Source organism: Sapajus apella, unplaced genomic scaffold (assembly GCF_009761245.1).
Source record: "Sapajus apella isolate SASKATOON/1434 unplaced genomic scaffold, GSC_monkey_1.0 scaffold3, whole genome shotgun sequence".
In the NCBI taxonomy this organism is placed as follows: domain Eukaryota; kingdom Metazoa; phylum Chordata; class Mammalia; order Primates; family Cebidae; genus Sapajus; species Sapajus apella.
Genome location: NW_022436943.1, coordinates 18,601,808 through 18,625,670, shown reverse-complemented (window position 1 = coordinate 18,625,670; position 23,863 = coordinate 18,601,808). Strand labels below are relative to the sequence as shown.

General features: G+C 42.3%; 1 protein-coding gene across 3 annotated transcripts in view; it reads right to left on the bottom strand.

The window, feature by feature from the left end:
* Positions 1-434: 434 nt before the first annotated feature.
* Positions 435-23,863, bottom strand: part of PAG1 (phosphoprotein membrane anchor with glycosphingolipid microdomains 1) — a 151,590-nt gene continuing 128,161 nt past the window's right edge. For all 3 annotated transcript variants that reach the window (XM_032250512.1, XM_032250517.1, XM_032250506.1), the window contains 4 exons: positions 19,714-19,810; positions 16,854-17,455; positions 12,636-12,695; positions 435-9,581 (listed from right to left, as the gene is read on the bottom strand). In XM_032250512.1, coding sequence (XP_032106403.1) covers positions 9,219-9,581; positions 12,636-12,695; positions 16,854-17,455; positions 19,714-19,810 — 1,122 coding nt within the window. In that variant the 3' untranslated portion in view covers positions 435-9,218. The remainder of the gene's footprint in view (positions 9,582-12,635; positions 12,696-16,853; positions 17,456-19,713; positions 19,811-23,863) is intronic.

Genomic DNA, 23,863 nt, shown 5'->3' with positions numbered 1-23,863 from the left:
ATGCCATCAAAAATCTGGCCTTGTTGTGAAGATGGTCTCTTAGCATGTACACAGCACTTAGCGCCTTGCCAGGTACCATGCCCAGAGTACAACTGCCAGGTACCATGCTTAATATCTCATTTAATTCCCAAACAACTCCATTAACAAGTTATATACCATAATTCCCTATTCCCTAATGTGGAAAGGAGGGCATCGAGAAGTCCAGCAGCTTCCTCACAGTCATCATGGAGCTGGGATTCAAACTCAGGTCCTTTTCTGCAAACTTTTTGATGCTAACCTCTACACACTTTGGTCTGATCACCAGGCATATTCTCCTTTCTGTTATGGTGGTGAGTTAACTGCTGGAATCCCAACACCCTGTTAATATGTGAAAGGTATATAAATTAGCCATTCTTGACCTTTTCAAATACCAAATAAATTTTAACAAGCATTTTTATAAAACTTTTATTACAATTAAAAAATGAACAAAGACAATTTGATAAGTGCCTTTAATTACAACATACCTGCTATATACATGTAATCATACTTTTATATATAGCTTGAATAGTTTTATTACATGTAAACGATAAGATATTACAAGTTAAACTGCAGTCTTTTCTGGATATTCAGAATTGAAATACTACTGGCAGAAACACACAGAAAACAAATATCCATTTCAGTTCCTCAGGTACCATTACTGGTTGAATGATCAAGATCTGGCCACAGAAGAGAATTGGAAATATGTATCAAAACGAAACTTACTCATAACATGACTAACAGTATTATTATTTAAACCCTAAACATAATTAATAATTGGATCATTAAAAACACAACTTCGATTTATATAGCACCTTTCTTCTGAAGAGTTGAAAGCATTCGTGCTTATCTCTATTTTCTCATTTGTCCCCATAATATCTCTATGAGGTAGGCAATGGTTGGTATCATTATCCCCATTCGGTATATGGAGAAACTGAGGCACAGAGAAGTTAAATCATTTGCTTGAGGTCACACAGTAAAGTTAACACTGGAACAGGGACCACAGCCCTGTGCTGTGTTTGCAAAACCAATGCTTCTCTTTAGATTAAATTGTCCTATATGAGAATTTAATTCAACAACCCAATATACTTTTCCAATAAATAAAAAAATGTGCATTTTTTCCACCCATAACAATTTTTGAAATATTATGAGCAAGACACAAACACTCAGGGATGGATAGTAGATGGATGCTACACTCTTCTAGAAAGAGCTTGTAGAAATGTTTTTTATTTTAATATGAGGAGTTTCTTTTCCTAGTTAAAACAAGATAGATGTCTTTACAAGAAATATATTTGAAAGAATGCTTCTAGTCACCTACCCAATTACAGCTCCAGTAGCCATATAATGTTATCTACAAACCAGATGTATTCCTGAGTTTAAAAAGAAGAAACAATCTAAACAAGAAGTTAAATCTTTGAGATATTTTTTCTCATTTACACACATCTGCTGTTACTCCTTAAGAGACTCAGAGTGGCAGACAAGGGAATTGGGCCGATACATTTCCCAGAGAGACATGAGAACTGAGACACACAAGGGCAGGAAGCTGGAATTTTGCTCTAATTCCTACTCCCTCTGCCACTACAGAGTCAACTACATGGTTGATACTTGAAGCAAAAAAAAAAAAAAAAAAGGTAACTTTTAAAAAGTGTCAAGGTTGGAAGCATACTAGAACGCTCACAAATGTTTGTTGACTTGAATGTAAAGTCAGCTTTCCTGCCGCTTTTCACATTGCTTCTCCTCAAGACCTGCGCACTGCTGCAGGTATGGCCATCTTCCAGGACAGGGGCAGGCTGTGGTGGAGCAGCACACAGGAATTAAATCCCAGCATGGCCCCAGGAAAAAGACAAGTCCCACATTCAAAAAGCGAAGTTAAAAAAAGCAAGCATGCTTAAGGGATGGGTCGTGAACACCACATCAGGCTCATTTATGAGTCTTCCATTAAAAATACATAGAAGCTTGTCAAAGGAATGTTCAAAATCCTCAACCCACAGACGCAGGTTGTTGGTCCTAGTCTCTTCCTCTAGGGAAAGCACTGCTGTCTTTCAGGGAAGCCTTCACTACCTAAATGAGGAGCTGAAGATTAAAAAAAATCTCTTTAAACTTAAGAAAAGGAAATAGTTTGCTTTAAACTCACGGTTTCCAACTTGTTGAGTTAAAAAACAAACCAAACCAAACCAGGACATTGCAACAAGACAGTTCTGAACGGCAGCTTCCAGGGACCAGCTGGTCCGTCTTTTAGCCTTGACTGTGTCCTATTTAGGGTTCCTAACAGGTATACTAGGTGAACTTTAAAAAACTAAATGGATAAAGAGAATGAGCAGGAATATCTGCTCTGCTAATTTTGAAAAAAATTACACACTAGAATATCCATTCAAAGAATTAACTGTGATGACTTACAGCAAAGTTTTAAAGGACCACAATGAAACACACCCTGGCTTCTGATGTATGTAGAAAATGAGAGCTTCAGCAGCTATCTCCCATTCACCTATCCGAGTACCTAGAAGGTACTTGGCTTCTCACTCTAAAATCAGACACTTTGCTATAAATGGCCAAGTTATTCTCCATATCTGGTAGCTCTATTTTGCATGCTGAAGCACTCTAGTTTTCCTAGGACCTGGGAGAGCAGAGCAAACCAGCTGTAACTTGACATCATCCTTAGGCACTGTTTCCTGGGGGAGAGGGTGCAATGGCTTCATAGCAAAAACATTTTACACTCAATTTACTTTAAAAATGGTGTTTTTTTTTTTTTTCCTCACTCTGTTGCTCAGGCTGGAGTGCAGTGGTGCAATCTCAGCTCACTGCAACCTCTGCCTTCCAGGTTCAAGTGAGTCTCCTGCCTCAGCCTCTCGAATAGCTCAAACTACAGGCACATGCCACCATGCCTGGCTAATTTTTAAAATATTTTTACTGGAGATGGGGTTTCATCATGTTGGCCAGGCTGGTCTCGAACTCTTGACCTCAAGTGATCCACCTGCCTTGGCCTGTAAAAGTGCTGTGATTACAGGCATGAGCTGCTGCATCTGGCCTAAAAATGATTACTTTTTATGAGAAGGATTTCTTCCCCTTCACAATCCTCAGCTTCTGTTTTCTTCCCTGGTAACTGCAGGTCTGCTGTTGTCATAAGGATCTACCTTCCACATGCTGGACAGTGGGGGCTGCTGCTTCACTGGAACTTGAGGAGACCCAGGCCAGATACAAAGCACTGCCAGGGACACTGAGCTTACTTGGATAGAGCATGGCACTCACATTTCTGCCTTTGTGAGTTTGATTCCACCACATATTTTTTAAAAGTTCTTTTCCATGGCCCCTCAGTGTGAACCATTCTTATAAAAGAGGTGAGCAACAGTATACATGTTTTAGCAAAACCCATGACAAATAGCAGTAGCACCTGCCGCCCTAGGTGGACCTGTGGCCTCATCCTGGCAGCTGTGACGAGGCATGTTCTATACCAGCTGGCAGAGCCTGTGATATGGCAGCATGGTGATCAGTCCTGGAAAGACATAATGGCACGTCCTGTGAATCGTAGACTCAGAAGGCTGAGTGAAGAAGAGACCCAGCCAGGGGTATTGCTATACAAAGTGACAGTCCAGCTAAGTACCAGGAGGCAAACCGAGGTGAGAGGAAATAGTGACTTCATGGCCTAATTCTTTAGACTTACTCCTTCAAAGGACTAGAGCTGGGGAGGGAACAGTAATCACAAAAATGTTTAAGCTAATAAGAGATATTTTTGGACTTAAAACTAAGGTTTACAAATTCCCAGTACTGAAAACAACTTTCTCACTCTTTTGTGGATTGGACAATTTGACCATTACAAAGACCTTTTGAAACAATGAATGAAAATGCTACTAAGTGGTCATGAATTATTTTTTTTTAACATTTTTGAGTAAGGGGAGTACTTTAATACTGATTGGGCCCATGTAATAGACAATATGTCACTTTTGGTATAACTTTTTATGAGGAAAAAATGTATTAATAATGAAATGCCAATTCCTATTTTTAACAGACCTTTTTTAAGCTATATTTCAAGTTTTCCCAGAAAATATGAGGCATGTTAATACAACACAATTATTTAAAAGGTAACAACATGAAAACATTTTACTGCTGCCAATGAAACATACAGTCATCGAGAAATGACAATCAGCAACCTCTGTCATACATGATTATGCAAGGTGATATGAGGCAACCGAAGCACAGCACAGTGAACAGAATACCCACAGTATATAACTGGCAAGCCAAAAAAAATCTTCCTGCGTTAGGAGGAATGATTACGGAATTTAATGCTTTTTTAAAACTGTCTTTTAAACACAAATTGTATTTCTCTTTTCATGTTACATTAAGAAGAATTTGGAATATTATTTTTCAGTTAAGTCAAAGAAAAACTTGAAGAAAATAATGACATACCTCACAAATAGTAGAGACGGGATGTAAACACAGACCTAAAAATGAGCACTAGGATAATGCAAACAAACATGAATGGTTGTTCTCTTCTGGACTATGATTTTAAATTTTAATTTGGTAATTCCAGATAAAGATTCTAATTCATCATGGTTTCTGGACTGATCTCTTTAAGTTAAACACTTTCAGTCTAAGTGTGTTCAACTTGCCTAAAGCCACTGTCAGGAAAAATGTGCTTAAGAAAAGATACAACACAGGGCAAGGAAATAGTACCGCAGAATAAGGAATTTCGATTTCACTGCAAATATAGCCATATTTGATATTATAGACACATGCTCCTATTTTCACATCAGTCGCTTATTAACACCAAACACTACACTTCAACTTTTCCCCATTACATAGTACAATAAGCCTGTCAAGATTTCCAGGAAATAACCATCAGTACCTACTGTGCTTCCAGCAGCCAAAGCTAAGCTGGCTGGGTACCGTAAATCAATAGCTTCAGAAGAATGGCATCACAAGATTGCACGGACTCATATTAACTACTATAAGGGGCACTAAAAAAAAAGGTAATTTGCTCATTTACAAAATCTGAATTCAAGATCCTAATTGAACTAAAGCTCTGTAATTATAGCCACGGTATCAGACCAGCTTTTGTGCGCATCCTATATGACATTGCTGCCTGCAGATGTTTCACACTACCTGTAAAAGCTCTCAGTTTTAAAAGGGAATGAAACAGGATGCCACAGGTGACCGACTTCTGCTACTGCTCCTTGGGAGTTACCTTGCCCTGGCTTCATCCTGGCTCAAGGCTACCCCTCTCTTTAGGCCAAATCTCTTCTCAAACACTTATCTGAGAAGTACCCTCTTTACATGTCCTCCTCTTATGTTGAGTCAGAAGTCAGTCACATATATAACAAAATAGTCTTAAAATACCACTGTTTTTCAGCCAAGGGAATTATAGATGCAACTTAACATCTAAATGTATTAATTGGAAAAATTAAATGAGAGCAACTTAAGATCTTCCCATAATTACCAAATGAAAATGATTTAAAAACTGTTCCTTCCAATTCTGCTTTTCTGACAAAAGTTCATCATACTAGCAGGATAAACATTCAAAATACATAATAGAACATATCCTAATTTAGCACCAGAATTGTGTCAGAGCCAAGTTATACACACACATATATGTATGTGTGTATATGTGTGTGTGTGTGTGTGTGAGTGTAGTTTGTTACTGGTTAAGGTAAGTAAATGCTGTAATTGGCAAAACAAAAATCAAGAGAAATATATATAGTGACATAATGTGGTTAAATTTCAGTTATCTGTGTTAACTACTTATTGTTAATTTAGTACTCAATTAGAATTAACTCTGGGATTTTGAGGGCAGATAAATCAGTAATTAGCCTTTTTCCCACAAAGAATAGTGGTAGCTTCAAAAGCTTTAGCAGACATAATTATGTAATTTATTCAGGACAGAAAAAACATATGTAGCCAACATTCTTGTAAGAATTGCTTTCTTATAGAATTTAAGATTTCCTCAAACATTTTCTTTTCTATATAGCATTTTGTTCTTGTGTAGTTATCTGCCTAGGATACAGACAGGATATTGAAACTATTTCAGTAGACACACTAAAAAATTTTGACAAATTAAAAAATTTCACATAAAACAGGTTACCGTTTCCTGCTGACTATACTTAAGAAATACCAAAAAACAGCATACAAAATGTTTCTAAGCTTTCAAAATACCTCAATAAAAACAAAGATTCTACTTTTAACTGAGATAGATTTATAATTCTTACTTATGATAAAAACATATCCTAAAATTTATTTTTAAATTTCACATAACCTATTACCATTGTTTGTAAAAATGGATGTCAAGATAGAATTTTAAATATATTGTTTTGACAACTACCTTTCATACATTTTATTTAAACTGCAGTTATTAGCTCAAGATGAAACTTTTTTAAAGAAGCCATAGGCTTTTGTCCAACTCAAAGATCTAAGCACAGATTCTGAACAAAGCAAATGTGATGAAATTTATGAAAAACTATACTATACAGTCCAAACGGTGATGGTGCCTCACCATTTATATGAAGTTTATATATTGAAGCAAATATACTCCAATAAAATAGCCGGTGTTCCAAAGAGCTGAGCAATCTTACTAAGGCTTACTCTGCTTCTCTCTCCGCCAACCCTCATGGCCTGTGCTACAGTTATTCTTTTATCGTTTTTGCTGGAGGGCCTTACAGAGTTCCTTTAAAAGTCCACTGAAAATGCTTATATCACAACTTATTCTAACCACTCGTTCTCAAATTAAAAGATGTATTTCAGTGTATATTTGGCCACATTGCAGAACTAATATTTGAAAACTTCTGGGTGAAATTTTGGTAATGAAATTGTAAAGTGACATAATTATTTATGAGCTTTCTATTAAAAGAGTTTTTTTACTTTAGAGATCATACCCACTTTCCTGGTGATAAGTAAGGCATGATATGAAACAAAATTTTTGAGCTGTAAGGTGCCTATAGAGGATGTCATTACAGCATGCACAGTGCTAGGTGTGTAACATGACTTGGCTGTTACTATGTACTATAGAACCCAGTCACGTGAGAGATTGCTGGGTCAAAGTCATTAATACAAAGGAGTGAAAATCACCAGTCAAAAAGCAGTGCTTGGCAAAAAGCAGAGATTGGAATTCAGACAAATGCAAGGTACAAACTTCTCTCTAATCTAAGGGTATTCTGCCATGATCTTCTAATCAATGATGATTGTGCTTATGCACATGATATCTTCGTGGGAGAGACCAAGGTGATTGAAAAATAATGCCAGCCAGCCAGTTGACCCCAACATAGCTCACTTCACAACGTCAGAAGTGCAACGCAGAGCAGTCACAAAGTCAAGCCATGAATACAGGGATGTAAAAACATTCCAATGAGCTGGTCTCTACAATTTTTAAGACGATTCATCCTCCCAATTATATGCTTTGTCATAAAGAAGAAAAACAGCTAGATTATTAAATCCAAAAAGTCACAGGTGTCACAATGGGATGAAGTAATTTGCTCATTTTTTTTCTTTATCTGTGTAGGAAAATCTGCCTTTCCATAGCCCACACTCATAATAGCACTTCAGCTAGGCTCCTTTGAAAATGAAAAGTGAACAAGTTTCCTAATGCTGGCCTTATAAGATAAGATCTAAAGAGATGATTAGATTCAAACCAGGCTGAGCTCTTAATCTGAGTTATTTCAGCCAGTGATGTTTATAAAATATAGGGAAAAGATTCCAATAGACGATTTGCACAGGTAAGCACTGGAGTGCAGAATTCATCACTGTTTTCTGAAAAAATGTAATTAAACCTTAATGGAATTATGACACTTTTATGAGATTTATAATTCACAGCCACCTCTGATCATATATTTTGTTCTTCTTTCCATTTTTACCGTTTCAAATAATTCAATATTGCCCACCATAAGCCACTGAAAATGATTATTTATGTCTAGTCCATTTATTTCTCTAGGGGTCTAGGTAATTTAGATCAGGAGCTCCAAGTACCATTTAAAAAGGTGTCTTTAAAAACCATCAATGTTTTAAACATCTGATAAGAAAAAAGATAACAGCTCCTTGTAATGACCTAACTTATGTGCTTTATGATATCTTTTAAAAAGGAGAGTATAAATCATTGTACCTAAAATCAAAATAGTTAATATACATTTTTTCTGGCACTTTTGAGAAAGTAGGCATTAAACATAAAACATCTTATAAACTCACATAACAAAAATAAATGTTTACATTTTAATCTTAGATGACCTTAGGATAACAGTTAACTTATAAGATGCCACAGTTAGTGTGGGCAGCGGAGACCATGGGAAACACACATTCATGTCCACAGCCCTTCAGAGATGGATGTATGGCTGCCGTCCAAATATGTGGTCTGTGTCCCAACATAAAGATTAAGGCTCTCTGTTTTGAAGGAATGAGCTCTGGGCTTAAACCTGTACAGAAGTACCACAATACTCATGGAAAATACTGAAAAGGCTTGGATGAGTTTTCAAACATTGGGGGGAAAATGTTTTTGACTAGAAAAATAAAATAAAGCATCTAAAACTGACTTCAAGTACTTTGGGGAGAGGCTGCTGATAGAGAGTGCCAAAATAAGAAGAAACAAAGATGGAAGAGACTCCAGGGACGTCCCTCCCCAATCCCATTCACCTGCAGGGTCCAGATCCCCAGGACTGGTGAGCTGGGCAGAAAGCTGCACCCACAGTTTGTTGCCATCCTAAGACACCTCCATTGAAGGCAAAGGCCAAGCCTTGTGTGAAAATTTCCTTGGAATGAACCATAGAAATCTGGACATTTTGAGGGGGAAAAGCTTTACATTTTAAAGTCAATAGCAGACAGAGAAAAGGAAAGAGGGGAAGAAAAACCTGGCTCTTCCAAGTGGCAGTACATTAGGCGGGGGGCGTTGTGGTCCTTGGAGAGTGCAGTTTTTCCATACAGCCTAGCTTTCCTCACTAATAGGATGAGACCACTGACAGCTGGGATCTTTTGTGGGCGTGAAGGTGCAGGAGGGAGATATGCTTGGGCGTGCCTGTCCGTCTGGCAGGAAGGGGCACACTCAGGTGCACCTGGTCCGTACCTCTCTGTCTCAGAAACTGAACAACTGGGAGAACAGTCAGGGCCTCTCCAACCAGCTTCAGGTGACTAAAGCAGCATGTGAAGTATAGGTCTGTGTCACTTCTTCTCTTTCATGGAAGAAACGTCCCCAGATGCTGATCGTCACAGGCTACCCAGGGCTGTCTTCTGGGTTGCTAGAGCCTGGTGACATCTCTGCCTTGCTGCAAGTCACTAATGCTCTCATAGTCGTTTTCCTTTGGGACGAGACTGTGGTGGCCATTGGTCCCCAGGGTGGCCTTTTCTTCCTCTCTGTTGAGAGTCTGTATTGCTTCATAATCAGGCTCTGGCTCCTCGCCAGGCCTCCCTGCTGGTGGAAGTGTGCTGTTTGAAGTTTTTTCGAAGTCTTTAACAGTAGCATAGAGATCATTACAGGAGGAAGGTGACCTCTGAGGGGCCCCTTGAATGGAGGTGTAGGTGGACTCTGGCACCGTAAGCGACTGTCCCAATTTATTCACTAACTGTCCAGGTTTATTTACCGATGAGTACATGGCTGAGATCTAGGAAACAAAAGGAGGGTTGAATAAACTTCCAGCTGTGACTCCCTCTCCCCCTTTTTAGTGACAAGCTACATACTGAGCACTCTGGGCTTCTGTGTGTGTGTGCTCCTTAAAGATTTGTTCTTTCTTATCCGTACTAATTATGGAGCACATTACTAGAGAATAATTATACACATTATCTTCAACTGTGTTAACTAGATCAGTCATATTCCCTTGATTCCATGAAAACTCAGTTCTCTTGGGTCTGCAGAGGAATTTGAGGAGAGGCGGAGTGGGAAGCTCCTCGAGCCTCTGGGGACCTGACCACAGCATTGTTTTATTTCACTTCCACATCAGAATGATATTTTGCCTAAAAAAGGGCTCCACTGCTTTACAAAAAAGGATGGAAAACACATAGTAGACCAGTGGTTCTCAAAGTGTAGGCTGTAAACCAGCAGCAGCAGGAGCTGGGAATCTGTTAGAAAGGGAAATTCTCAGGCCTCACCCCAGAGCCCCCAAATCAGAACCTTGGGGCTGGGGCCCAGCAACCAGTGCTGATTCTGAGGGCCAGTAAAGTGTGAGCGCCACTGAATTAGACTACTACATGCTTCCTGCATCACAGGGTCTCCAAGAGCAGTGGCTGGATGCTCATTGGTGGCACACATATATTTGAAAGGGTATTCCTATTATTATTGTTATTATTATTCTGAGATGAAGTCTCCCTCTTTTCTCCCAGGCCGGAGTGCAATGGTGGATCTCGGCTCACTGCAACCTCCACCTCACAGGTTCAAGAGATTCTCTTGCCTCAGCCTCCCGAGAAGCTGGGACTACAGGCACCTGCCACCACGCCTGGCTAATTTTTATATTTTTAGTAGAGATGGAGTTTCACCATGTTGGCCAGGCTGGTCTTGAACTCCTGACCTCAGGTGATCTGCCCACCTCGGCCTCCCAAAGTGTTGGGATTACAGGCATGAGCCACCACCACGCCTGGCCATTATTTTTTAATTTAGTTGCATATTATTGGGTAAACAGACATTGACAGTCCAGATCTAGTTTTCTTCAGTGGGAAAATTCATTCTTGCTTGCAACCAGCCAAGTCAGAAATGATAACTTACAGAATACCACTTCCTATGGTAAGAGCCAGTGGCTTTCCAAGCACACCCTCCCAGTCTCACTAATAAATCCTGTATCACCTCTGATATCAACAGAGATTTCATTCATTGTGAAGGTTAAATGTATTGATTAGGAGACTTTTGGGGAGTATTATTTTATTGTGAAAAATCATGGTTGGAAATAAGTAAAAATATCCTTCATTATTATACCTGTGTTTATTTTTAACACAGTGATTTGATTCATTCAAATACCCAGGATATACATGAACACGCTTCCTGACAGGTGCTTGGCTTCCCAAGTGCCAAGGGACATTTTCCTGCTTTCACTTTTCTCACATACTGCAGGTGAAGTTTCCAGCCGGCCTCAAAAGCTTCTTAAGACAGGCTTGCCACATGCTAACTGGTCATTTGCATGAGAACTTTTCAATACAGGCTGGTGGCTGGCTCACTTTGGTTAGGCCTTCGTGATCTAAGGGTAACAGTTCAGAAAAACAGTCTTTGGAAAACTCTTGCCATGTGGGTCTGACTATCCTAATGAATATTAAATTATTAACATTCTCACCTTAGAGATTTTAATTTAAAAAACTTCTCTCAAAATAGAAGAATTAAAATTCAAAGAAATTTCTTTGAATTTAAGGAGAATAAAAAAAATTCACTGCTGTTTATAACGAAGTGCAAACACAGAATTTATTCTCTAAATGGTGGTCCAAGCCAAAAATTATATATGGACAGATTATAAAAGGGTAAACAGTGGATGACAGTGGTGAGGGGAGACAGCACGCCAGTTTATTCATCACTTTCAAAGGTAACATCAAGGAGGACAAACGCACCTTGACCTAGATCGCAACAATGAGAGTCAGCTCCTCACCACCGTTTGCCTCTCTTCTCAACTTTCTTCCCCATGGTCCCTGCCATTAATGCCCCTCACTCTTTGTAAGGGTGCTTGGTCTTCTTGGCCTTTGTCCTCATTCATTAACTTGCAAAATAATATTGACTCTGGGAATGAACCTAGTGTGTAGAGGATCTCACTGTACATTTCAACTTTTATGAAAGCTTCTTGAGTCTTCTAATATTCCTTTTGATAATTTGTTTTCTATAAGTACTATTTTTATTTTGTATACAGGTTTCTCTTTCAGTCTCCTTGCTATTTAGCTTATCAATTTTTCTCTTTAAAACTTTCATCTTCTTTCCTCAGTCTGTAAATTGTTGCTACAGTCTCATAAGTTACTCTCTTCCTTTTCCCCGTTTCTCTTCTTTTTATAATCAATCATTTCCACAACATTCTGTTAAATTGGCATAACAATACTTAAAGCTCAGATCTCAGTTTCAGACTGAACTGTTTAACATATACACATACATATACATTTACTGGCTTTAACAACTTTAACACTTCACCGAAAATCTAACCTGTGGATTTTGCTCCCTGATGCTTGGGAATACGTGATCTGCTCTTGTTGGCTGCTATGTCTGACCCTAGCTCCAGCGTGGAACGGTACTTACTGAAGTTTTCTGCTCTCAGCCTCCACACAGAGACCTCCTCTTTCTGTCTCCCAGGCAGGAGCAAATTCCCTACACCCACCTGTTCTAATTTCCCGAATTTTCCAACTCACAATTCATTTCCTTCTGATATGGTCTTCCTGACTGCTGACTGCTCCCATGTGGAGTTTCTCTCTTCTCACTCTCCTCCCCTGCCCTCTCTATTTTTCCTGACCCTGACCCTGCTTTCCTGCTCAGTTTCCTTTCCTAAGCTGACTGCTTGTCCTGCCATCCTTCTTGTCTTACAACCTGCCCATCAGTCTCTCTGAGCCATTATAAAACCAACAACCCAAGTCTTGATCCAAACATAGGTGTAGAGAATATTTCAGCCCTTTCAAAGGGTAACATTACATTGCATTTATTCAAGAGGAGAAGCTCTATTCCTTACTACAGGAGTTTTCTCTTTTCAAGAAGAAACAAAACTTACCTCTTCTTCTGTGAGAGTGGGGTCTTCTTCCCGAGACTTGTATGACAATGAGCTAAATCTCTGTTGGAACAAACACAAGCCAAGGAAAGCAGTTCAACGTTAATATCTGACCTTTCTTTTGCACATGTTTTCTCTTATCTGTCTGAAAATGTCTTCAAATGATTTTTAGGGAACCACAAAGAAATTATGGGAAGCACTGAGAAACAAACACTTAAGCAATCTATTACTACATGTACAATGTTCAGTGATATCTACTAGCATTATCCTTAGAGAAATTTCCTCTCATTTTGTATTTGGATCTGTAGGTACAAATAAGCCAAAATAATTATCTATACTACTGTTTCAATTCCTAATTGTCACTGAAAGATTGGTCATTCATGGAGGACTAATATTTAAAAACATGGTGTTTCTTTATTAAATGCCTGAATTTTATACTTCTACAGTTTGCAGGCATCATCAGAAAGATCCTTAAGTCATCTGGAAATGTCAAAGCTAATAGAGAAATGGACTTCCATTTTGTGTCTTCCCCCCTGCCTGATTTCTCAATGATTTTGGCTCTTGGTTTACTGATTCTCTAACACATCTTTTGTCTTAATTTTTGGTGACCTCAACAAATGTGTATCCTTCTAACTCCCACCTTTAGTTCCTTGACTTGCCCTGGCCCCACTGATCTTGTGCTCTCTCTGTGTTCCCTCTCCATGCCCACCCCTGACCTTGGCACCCTCATGGCTGCACACCAGGCCTTTCTAAACCACAGCCTCTCCACCAGCCCAACTCCCTGCAACCCTTTCAGACCAGCGCTCATTGTCAAAGCTTACTCCTGTAACCCAGTTCCAATGCTCTTTCAACACCACTGGGACCCATTCATGTTTTCAACACCTGCTCTTCTCCTTGGTGTCCTTTACTGCTTTACTAAGCTCAAGTTCCATAGTCAACTGCCAATCATATGTGAACTTAATTCTCTAGTGAGCCCTTACAGCAGTTTCGTATCATCCGATGCTTCCCCAGTACACCCCGTCTCTGCTCAGCTCAAAGTCTACTTTGCATTTTCCCCTCTTCACCCCAAACTTCCAACACCTTCTCACCCATCTTCACTCTGAGCAGATGACCTTGCTTCCTAGTTGGCTAAGAAAACTGAAGGAATCATAAGAAATTTCTATGAACTCCTACCCTTACCCTCAGCTTCTTCATTCATTTTCTCTTTGTTAAATTGTGCCAACAATTCTCCCAGTGCGGGACCATTCCAAGCCACATGCAAACATGCTGCATTCTAAAAATAAAACAAACCCAGTCCTACTCTGAAATTCTACCTACTCATTATCTCACTTCCTTTTTTTTTTTTTTTTTGACACAGGGTCTCATTCTGTCATCCAGGCTGGGTTGCAGTGCCGTGATCTTGGCTCACTACATTCTTGATGTCCTAGGCTCAAGCCATTCTCCCACCTCAGCCTCCCAAGTAGCTGGGACTACAGGCACACACCACCATGCCCAGCTAATTTTTGTATTTTTTATAGAGATGGGGTTCTGCTGCATTGCCCAGCCTGGTCTCAAATTCCTGGTTTCAAGTGATCCACCCACCTCAGCCTCTCAAAGTGTTATGATTACAGGCATGAGTCACTGCACCCAGCCTGTCTCACTTCTTTATAGCAAAATCTTTTAAAAAGTCAGCCAAACAATTTTTCTCTTCTTATTCTCTTTCTAATCCATTTCGGTCACATTTCTGCCTCTACCACTCCCCAGAGACTGCTCTTCTCAAGGGCACCAACGGGACTTATCTTCCCTGCCCTATCTGCTTCTCTCAGCAGAGCAGCCCGCCACTCCTTCCTCCCTGGACATGTCCTTCACTGGCTTCCAGGACTCTACAACTTTCCTGTTTTTGTTTCCTACCTTGGTCTCGTCTGCTGGTTCCTTTTCCAGATCTCTACTGTTGGAACTCTTCCAGCCTCTATATACACTCACCTATCCTGTGACCTCATCCAATCTCCTGGCTTTTAAAGCCACATTCTGTGGATGACTCCCACATCAGCAAATCCAGCCCTGCCCTTTCCTCTTAACCTGGCTTATCAATCCAGCTACCATCTGATTAGCTCTGGTTGGAAGTCCAATTGGTATCTCAAGCTAAACATATCCAACACTGAATGCTGGATCTCCCCGCAAAACCTGCTCTTCATTTCAGTTAATGGCGATTGCATCTTTCCTGTGCGTTGGACCCAGCCTCGTACTCATCACTGCCTCTTCTTCATTTCACCACACGTAGGATCCATCAGCAAATCTATTGGCTCTGGCTTAGCTTTTCTCATCACCTCTGCTGCCTCTGCCCTGATCCAGGCCACCACCATTTCTGATCTGGTTTATTAGCGTCGCCACCCAATTGGTCTCCTCACTTCCACCCTTTATAGTCTATTTCAAAACTGGAGGCAGAGGGATCCTTTGAAAACATAGGCCAGGTTGTGCCATTCTGCTGCTCAGAACTCTAGTGACATTATTACTGTTCAGACTATAAGCCAAGGCCATCCAGGATTGAGCCCTGGTTCCCTTTCTCCCCACTGCTGTCCTTGCTCTTCCCTCTCCAGCCACACCAGTCCCCTTCTTTTTCCCTTTAAAAGCCAGGCAAGCTGTAGCCTCAGGGGCCTCACACTGGTCATCCCCTCTGCTTCATGTGCTCTTTCCACAAAAGCACAAACCTCACTTCCTCGCCTCCTTAACTCAGATGTCACTGTCACCTTTATAGCTGGGCAGATCCTGACCACTCTATCCAAAACTGTACTCCCTACCTGTTTTCTCAGTCCTTCTTATTCAGTTCTATTTTTTTTCTCTTATAAACTTTAAATTTTATGTCTGTCTCTTCCCATTATAAGTTCCACAGAGCAGGGATTCTGTTCATATACCTGATTTGTTTCCAGCACCTAGAAGACTGTGTGGCACACAGCAGGTGCTCATTAAGATCTTTTGTTAAATAAATGAATGAATATTAAATACTTCAAACTCTCAACTCATTTAAAATTGGGGTTGTTTATATAAAGATGATGGATTACACATTTTTTACTATATTGTGGAAAGAGAATTTTGTTTCCAGATGAGTATTTCCAGTTTCTAATGTGAAATCTGGGAGAACTGTTTATGAGCAATGGTTAGACAACTCATCTTCGTATCTTTCTAATGCTTGTAAGTAAAAAGCTTAATCTGGTTTAGGCAGCATGAACTTCACATCAGGTTTATTGTCTTTGGTTATATGAAGGGCAAAAAATTGGACTGCATTTTTGCATTTTATGAACATGTTCGTAAACCCTTTTAGTGGTGCTCTCAACAGCTGATTTCATGGATAATACAAAAAGTTGAAATCCATTCAGAGAACAGCACAAAGAACGACTTTCTTGGTCTAACTATACAAACAGAGTATTCACCTCTGTCCATGAACTACGGAAGGTTTTTAAGGCTACTAGTGACTGGCTAACCTGCTACTTGCATCTACTAAAATCTAAATAGAAGAGATAACCTTGCTCTCTTTCTGTGTAGAAAATAGAAATTAGATATTAGTTGCCTGAAGTAGATGGGGCTAGTTAAATCCCAAAGAGATTTTGACAACTAGGGATGTGAACTTCACTGTAGCGCAGATATCAAGCTAACAGATGCGCACAGAAGGCTGTGGATTGCTAATGCATTTTAGAGATTTGTTGAATATCTAAATTTAGGAAGTACACGCTATAGTTTAGAAATGGTCACAAAATAAGATCATCTATTGATTTATATGAAAGTTTATACAATCAGACATAACCGTGGGTGCCTGCGAGTTGGTTCTCGTGGTGCCTGTTGCTATGCATGCTGATTTTGGGGATCCTGGAAGGGTAAAGGTCACCATGCTGCTGAGGTAGTCAACAAGCAGAATAGGTAAGATCTGTGGGCAATGAGTCTAGTCTCTCTATTTAGCTCCTGGACTTCAAAATGAAGCAAATGAGACTTGGCCCTAATTAGACATGATGGAAAAAATGCGAAAATATCCAAGTAAGGTGCTGAGAGAGAAATATGTGATAAATGCAAGTTTTTGGTATTTTATTACTTGGAAGGGGAAAAAGCCAAACACAGCTTCCATGAAAACAGCTCTCATCGTTCAACAAACTGGAAAGTGTTTGCAGATATTTCCCAGAACAACCCAGGACCAGCTAGATTCCTAAGCAGGACAGGAGCCCACAAAGGCAAAACAAAAACGCCAGCACTCACCTTGTTAGTTTCACTGGTCCTGTCTGTGGCATTCTCTTCTGCCTCTCCCTCTTCTTTCTCCTGAAGGTTTTCATTCTCGTCCAGAAGCTTCACCGGGACAGGTGGTGGGGCCTCCTCTTCTGGATCATATGAATTTCCAAGAATACTCTCTGCGTTAACACTTTGGCGACATTTTTTGTTTCTGTCCACCGAGGCATATTCAGCAAACTCAGCTTTCCCTTCAGTCTGGGGCGCTGGGAGCTCTTTCAAGGCAGAAGTAGACTTCGTCTTGCCACTGTGGCCTTTCTCCAGGTGTGCAGCTGCAGCCACCTCCTTGATCTCTTTCACAGTTTCATACAAGCAGTCCTCCACCATGTTTTCTTGGGAGGAGCTGTCCTTGAGCACTTCATAGGGCCCTTCTGTCCCCAGCCCCTGGTCCCCGTCCACACTTCTCGCCGTGAGCATGCTATCCACTGCACTCTCAGGAGGGATCCTGGGCAGCTCCCGACTCTGATGACATTTTGGCTTCCCTGTGCTGTCCTGGGAATCCAGCAGATCTGAAGCCGACGTCTGGACTTCCTCGTAATGCTGCATGCAGGTCAGAGTACTGTCCTCTGAAAGAACTAAAGCAAGCAGACATATTAAAAGTGGAGAAAGGCAAGTCTTTCAAAAATCACTACTGAGAATCATGTAATATAAAGTTAGGTTAAATCAAGTTGCATTCTTTTAAGTCTTTGGTACAAATTATAGTTGTTATGACCGTCAGTATCCTACTTTAATCACGGCTTAAAATAAAGCTGTCCATTATATCTCTCACAATATAATATTTGGTAAGTTATCTTGGGTATAAATGTAGTTCACAGTTACTTTCCTCAGTTAATGCTACTCCTGATGAGAGTCTTGTAGGCAGTGTCTAATGTGACTAGAAGGTGACCAGGTTGATGCAGCCAAACTATGGGATGCTGGACTCCAGAAATGGGGCACATGCAATGACCACACTCCCCAGCCCCACTGGCCCCTGCCTGTGTGGAGGGAACTACTGGTAGCCACCCCTTTTACACAGATCACTTTTGCTTGGCAGACATAATGGAAATCACAGGGCAAATAGCACTCTTCAGCCATTAACACAAAAGGACTGGCACTTCATACCCTTCTTCCATCTCACCCTGCCAGCAAGATTCCTACCTCAAATTGGAAAAAACCAAATGTGAGATTCTTGGCCAGCCACAGATATGCTGCAGTGTGGAGCCATTCAGCTGTCCCTTTGTCAACTATGTTGTGAGTGCCTGCCATGTACCAGGGATGGTGCAGGGTGTGCAGACACATCGTTCAATGCAACAGAAAGCCCTGCCCTTAGGATGCGGACACAAAGCAAGCAAGTTATTCCATTAGTGTCTCACTTTGGGGGAATTAGAAATAATGTCTCTGGGCTGGGCGTGGTGGCTCACCCCTTTAATCTCAGCACTTTGGGAGGCCGACGTGGGCGGATCATGAGGTCAGAAGATTGATACCATCCTGGCCAACATGGTGAAACCCCATCTCTACTGAAATATAAAAAATTGGCCAGGCGTGGTGCTGTACACCTGCAGTCTCAGCTACTCAGGAGGCTGAGTCAGGGGAATCACTTGAACCTGGGAGGTGGAGGTTGTAGTGAGCCAAGATCGTGCCACTGCACTCCAGCCTGGCAACAGAGCAAGACTCTATCTCAAAAAAAAAAAAAAAAAAAAAAAAAAAAAGAAAGAAAAGTGTCTCCAAGGGGTACATGAAGAAATGACAATGCATCCCCCAATCCTTCTGAACTTACCAACACTCATGTGTGTTCAGAATCCCTGATCATCATGGAGGGGTAAACTTTTGCTCTCTGGTTCTAGCTGTCTACATCATGGTGGACAGAGAACAGGCACTGGTGTCCTGACTACCCCACCATTTCCTTATGGGTAAACAGGGGTAACAGGATGCCCTCCTACCTCAGGTGAAAGCATGGTGTAAACTCTAAAGTGTGAAGCAAATGTAGCTGCTCTTTCCATCAGCAAGAGCATACAATGCATGACGTACATGTTATGCAGAGTGGCTGAGTATGTGCCCAGGGCTCAGACTGCCTGGTTCCAATGACAGATCCTCAGCCCGCTGACTCTATGATATCAGGAAAATTAGCAACATTTCTGTGGAAGGCAGAACCACCCCGAAAAATATCTGCCTCCTAATTCCTGGAACCTGTGAATGTGTTATGTTATATGGGGGTATGGAGGGACTAGGGTTACAGGTAGAAGGCTGCTAATTAGATGACTCTGGGATGAGAGGGAAGTCAGATGATCCAGGTGGCCCAGTGTAATCACAGGGGTCCCTATAAGTGAAGAGGGAGGGGGAGGGTCAGAGAAGGATGTGAATGAGGGAAAGGCCAATGGATTCTCCTTGAGGCTTCAGGAAGGACTGCAGGTCTAATGATGCCCTGATTTTAGCCTAGTGAGACCCATTTCAGACTCCTGACCTCTGGAATTGCAAGCACATTTTGTTATTTTAAGGCATGAGGCTTGTGGTAATATTGTTACAGTAGCAATCTGCCCAGTTTTGTCACCTTTAAATTGTGAATAGTAATAACAGCTATCTTAAAAGGTACTGATATTATTATCAACAGCAGTAATCTCATGGGGTTAGAGTAAAGGAATTAGCATACCTACAAGTCTTAGAACAATGCCTGGCACGCAGAAGTGTACGAATAAGTAGTATTATTCACCCAAATGAGGTGTTCTGCTAAAACTGCTAGTAATACTAACAGTGGGCAACAACACATTTCCTACTTTTTGAGCTACACATTTTGAAACCTTGGACTTTCATAGGTGATGAGGCCCGTGCCGAAAGCTGGTATTTTTGCAGAACTTACTGTCCCCATTGGTGAGTGCCCCATTCTGCTCACTGCTGACAGGGGCATCTGTTGCCAGGCTAGTAACTGAGCGGCTGAACATCTCTTTGTCTGAAGGCTGAAAAACAACAACAACAATAACAACACATGCATCACATCGCTAAGAATCGGGACTGCAGAGGAGAGGAGAAGATCCGAGGCTTTAAAAAAAATTAAAACAGCAGAAACAGAAAACAGAGTCTCCTCCAGTAGTCCCCTCACCCAGTTTCCTTATCAGCAAACAGGGGTTAACAGGATGTCCTCCTACCTCTGGTGAAAGCATGGTGTAAACAGAGAACACATTTCAAGACCCCCAGTGGATGCCTGAAACCATGAGTCGTACTGAACCCCACACAAACTATGTCTTTTCCTATCCATATATATTATACCTACAATGAAGTTTAATTTACAAGTTAAGCACAGTAAGAGATTTAGCAGTAACAACTGGTAATAAAACAGAATAACTATATTTATATTGTAACAAAACTTATGTGAATGTGCTCTCAAAATATCTTGCATGGTTCTCACCTATTTTTGGATTGTGGTTGCCGGTAGGTAACTGAAACTATAGAAATCAAAACCACAGATTGAGGGGAGCTACTGTTTTTAGATTTAAATTAAGTAAAATAAAAGAAACTAAACTGAGTTCCTTGTTGACTCGTCACATTTCAAGCACTCAATAGCCACATGTGGCCAGTGGATACCATATCCAATAGGAGACATAGAACACTTCCAGCACAGCGGAAAGCTCTAGTAGACCGTGTTGTCCCAGAATCTTAGGAGCACTGGGAATCTTCCAAGGCTATGTGCAGAGCTTCCTGCCTAGTGATCTACACAGGGCTGCAGGCAGGTTGTGAGATATCAGTTCCCTTAGCTCAAGGCAGGGAGGGGACTGGTTGAAAAAGACTACAGCAGCCTCATCCTTACAACACAGGTGTTGTAAATCATTACTGGTGTGCCATGCCATGAGAAATGTGGAAAGGCATCACCCTTTGTCATGTGAAGGGAACAGACTTAAATCTGGCCAAAGATAGATAATGTTATTGACTTCTGAAACTATTTTAGAACCAGCCAAGCCTCTGGCTTCTAGGTTCACAGAAATAATATGCTGAAAATTAGCTCTGCAAACCATTTTTTTTTTTTTGTATAGATGAGGTCTCACTTTGTTGTCCAGGCTGGAGTGCAGTGGCATGATTGTAGTTCACTGAAACCTCAAACTCCTGGGCCCAAGAGATCCTCCTGCCTCAGCCTCTGGAATAGGTGGGACTACAGGTATGTGCCATTACACTTGGCCAATCTGAAACGAACTTTAAGAGATGGGATCTTGCTGTGCTGCTCAGGCTGGTCTTAAACTCCTGGCTTCAAGTGATGTGCCCACCTCAGCCTCCCAAAGTGCTGGGAATACAGGCATGAGCCACTGTGCCCAGCTCTGCTAATCTTATTCTCACAAATAAACTTAGGACATTTGGTGGGAAGAATGGCATCAACAGTTGGTTTTCGGCAGGGATAGAATGTGTAGATATTACCCAGAACAATATGCCAGGCTCAGCTATAGCTAAGAGTAGTCAGAAAGCAAGTTGGTAGTTCGAGTATTTCTTAAAATACCCAACTTGTCCCAGGCTGCAGTCTGAATCCCTGCGAATGTGATTTCCTCCTTGTCCTTTTCATGGCCTGCATGTTCCAAGAGGTGGCGTCATGCTCCAGGATTCTACCAGGAAAGTTGTGATGTAAACAGCACATGAACCTTTGCTAGTTGGCCTCACAAATTCTCTATTGACTGGAAGCCAATAATAGACAGCAGATAGTTCATGCCGTGTCATGATCCAAAAGTGTACTGGGAGTCAGCTGTTTCAATCCAGTGCAGCTCATTCATATCTGATCGGCCCTCAGTGAGATGGGTTACTGTGTTAGGTTGCCAGGAACTTGCAATGCAGGTGCTAATATCCCAAAAATGATGTGATAAATGGGCAGGCATGGGTGTGAGGGAGGAAGGCTCCCAGGTTGGCCCACAACAGCATAATCGATCACAGCTGAAGTTATCATAATCTAGATTCTAACTACTATTCCTAATCTCTGCTTCTATGAGATGAAGAATCCACCAGAGGGATAAGATCTAGGAGCTGAGAAGCTCTTAAAGAGAGCTGGGTGGGCGAGCGTGTGTACATGGGTGCCAGTGACTGTGAAAGCATGTGTCCCTGTGTGTGTGCACGCTGACTCACAGACATTCACACCCAAATAAGCGAGGCTATGGGTTTGGGCGGTAATGAATTATATGGTGGATGAGGAAGAAGGCGTGGGAGTCGGGAGCCAGCTTTTTCCTTTTATCCACCTGCCGCTCTCTTCCTGTCTCAGCCAGGGCTGTGCCAACCTTGGACCTCCAGCAGAACAGCAGGAACCCATGCTATAGGCCAGTGGCTCTCACACTTGGGCTTACAACAGGATGACCTGGGGCGATCGCCTTGCTAGCCTTTCACTGGGCCCCACCCCAGGAGAATTCACACCTCTAAGGAGCTCCCAGGTGCTGCTGCTTCTGGCAGTGGTCCAGGCCACATCCCAGAACCCCTGCTCTAGAAAGAAGTGAGGAATGGTGGTGGGAGCTCTTCCGCAGCCCACCCCACCTCACCAGCCAACCGGCACCGGGAGGATGGTGGAGTGAGGAAAGGCAAGGGCCTGGAGTCTGCATGGGGAGAAGCAACTGTGGGGCATTCCCTCCATCCCTCCCACCGTCCCTGCTGAGGCCACCACAGCAGCAATCACCAGGCAGAGCAGAGGCGCTGGGCACAGATGAGAAGTGGGGACAACATGGACAACCAGAGATGGGAACTGGGTGAGAAAAAGAGTAAAGGTAGGAGCGGCAGTGAGGGCCCAGGACAGTGGTGAAGGGTGAAGTGGGCATGTGCACATGGAGGGGAGGGAAGGAAAATCCTGGGGGTCCCAGGAGGAACAGGGAGTCCTGACAACTTCCTGCCTGCTTGGGCCAGAGGAGTCCTGAGAATTGGTAGGTCAGGAAGCCTAGACTGGAGGTGCCCTCGGGTCCTCTCTGCATATGTCTGCTGGCTGCGGGTTTTACACCAGACCTTGGCTCATCCATGCTTCCTTTTTGCACCCCCTCCTCCCAACCAGTTTTTGCTAGACCTTGAAAAATGTCCTGAACAAGAAGCACCTTCTGTCTTAGCACTGCCCCAGGACCCAGATTGCTCAGCCCTTCAAAAGCACGGCCCTGGGTCAGAGAAGACAAGGCAGGACTCTCAGGCTGTTCCTCACTATGGTGGATCCCTCAGGGCCTCGGGATCATCAGGACACTGCAGGATACTGAGAGCTGGGAAAACGCCAGCAGGGCCAGGCTATACCTAGGGTGCTGTGGGTCCCAGGCTCCCGCCAGCTTCATGACCTGTTGTTATGGGTTGAACTGTGTCTCTCTAAAATTCATGTCCCAGTCCTAACCCCCAGCACCTGAGAATGTGTCTCATTTGGAAACAGGGTCATTGCAGATGAAGCTGGTTAACGTGAGGTCGTGCTAGAGGAGGATGGGCCCTAGTCCAATATGCCTCGTGTCTTTCTAAAACGGGGAAACTTGGACACAGCCAGCCAGGCATAGAGGGAAGGTGATGTGAAACACAGAGGGAGGCCACCAGGAAGAGAAGGCAGAGACTGGGGTGGTGCCTCTGCAAAGCAGGCCACAGCAAACCACCAGAAGCCAGGAGAGGCCTGCAACAGACTCTCCCCCAGAAGCAACCAATCCTGCCAACACCTTGATTTTTGGACTTCTGGCCTCTGGAACTGAGAAACAAACTTGTTATTTCAGCCAATCAGTTTGCGGTCCTTGGTTATGACAGCCCTAACAAATTAATAGAGGCAAAAAGTCACATCCCTGCAGTAGGTTGGAGCCATCTAAGGATTCCAGTGACAGCACTACTGCATCCATTTCGGAAGCTCTCCCAGCGAACGCGGGGGAACTGCACGGGCCTGCAGCCTGGCAGCCACAAACCTACAGAAAGAGGATGCGGCGGAGGGGGCCATGGTTTAACTCAGGCTTAGCTCTCTCTGTGGGTTCTACTCGGTTGCAAGCACGTGGGAGCACACTGAGACAAGGAGCTGATGTTTGGAGCAGGCACGGACTGACAGGCAGACA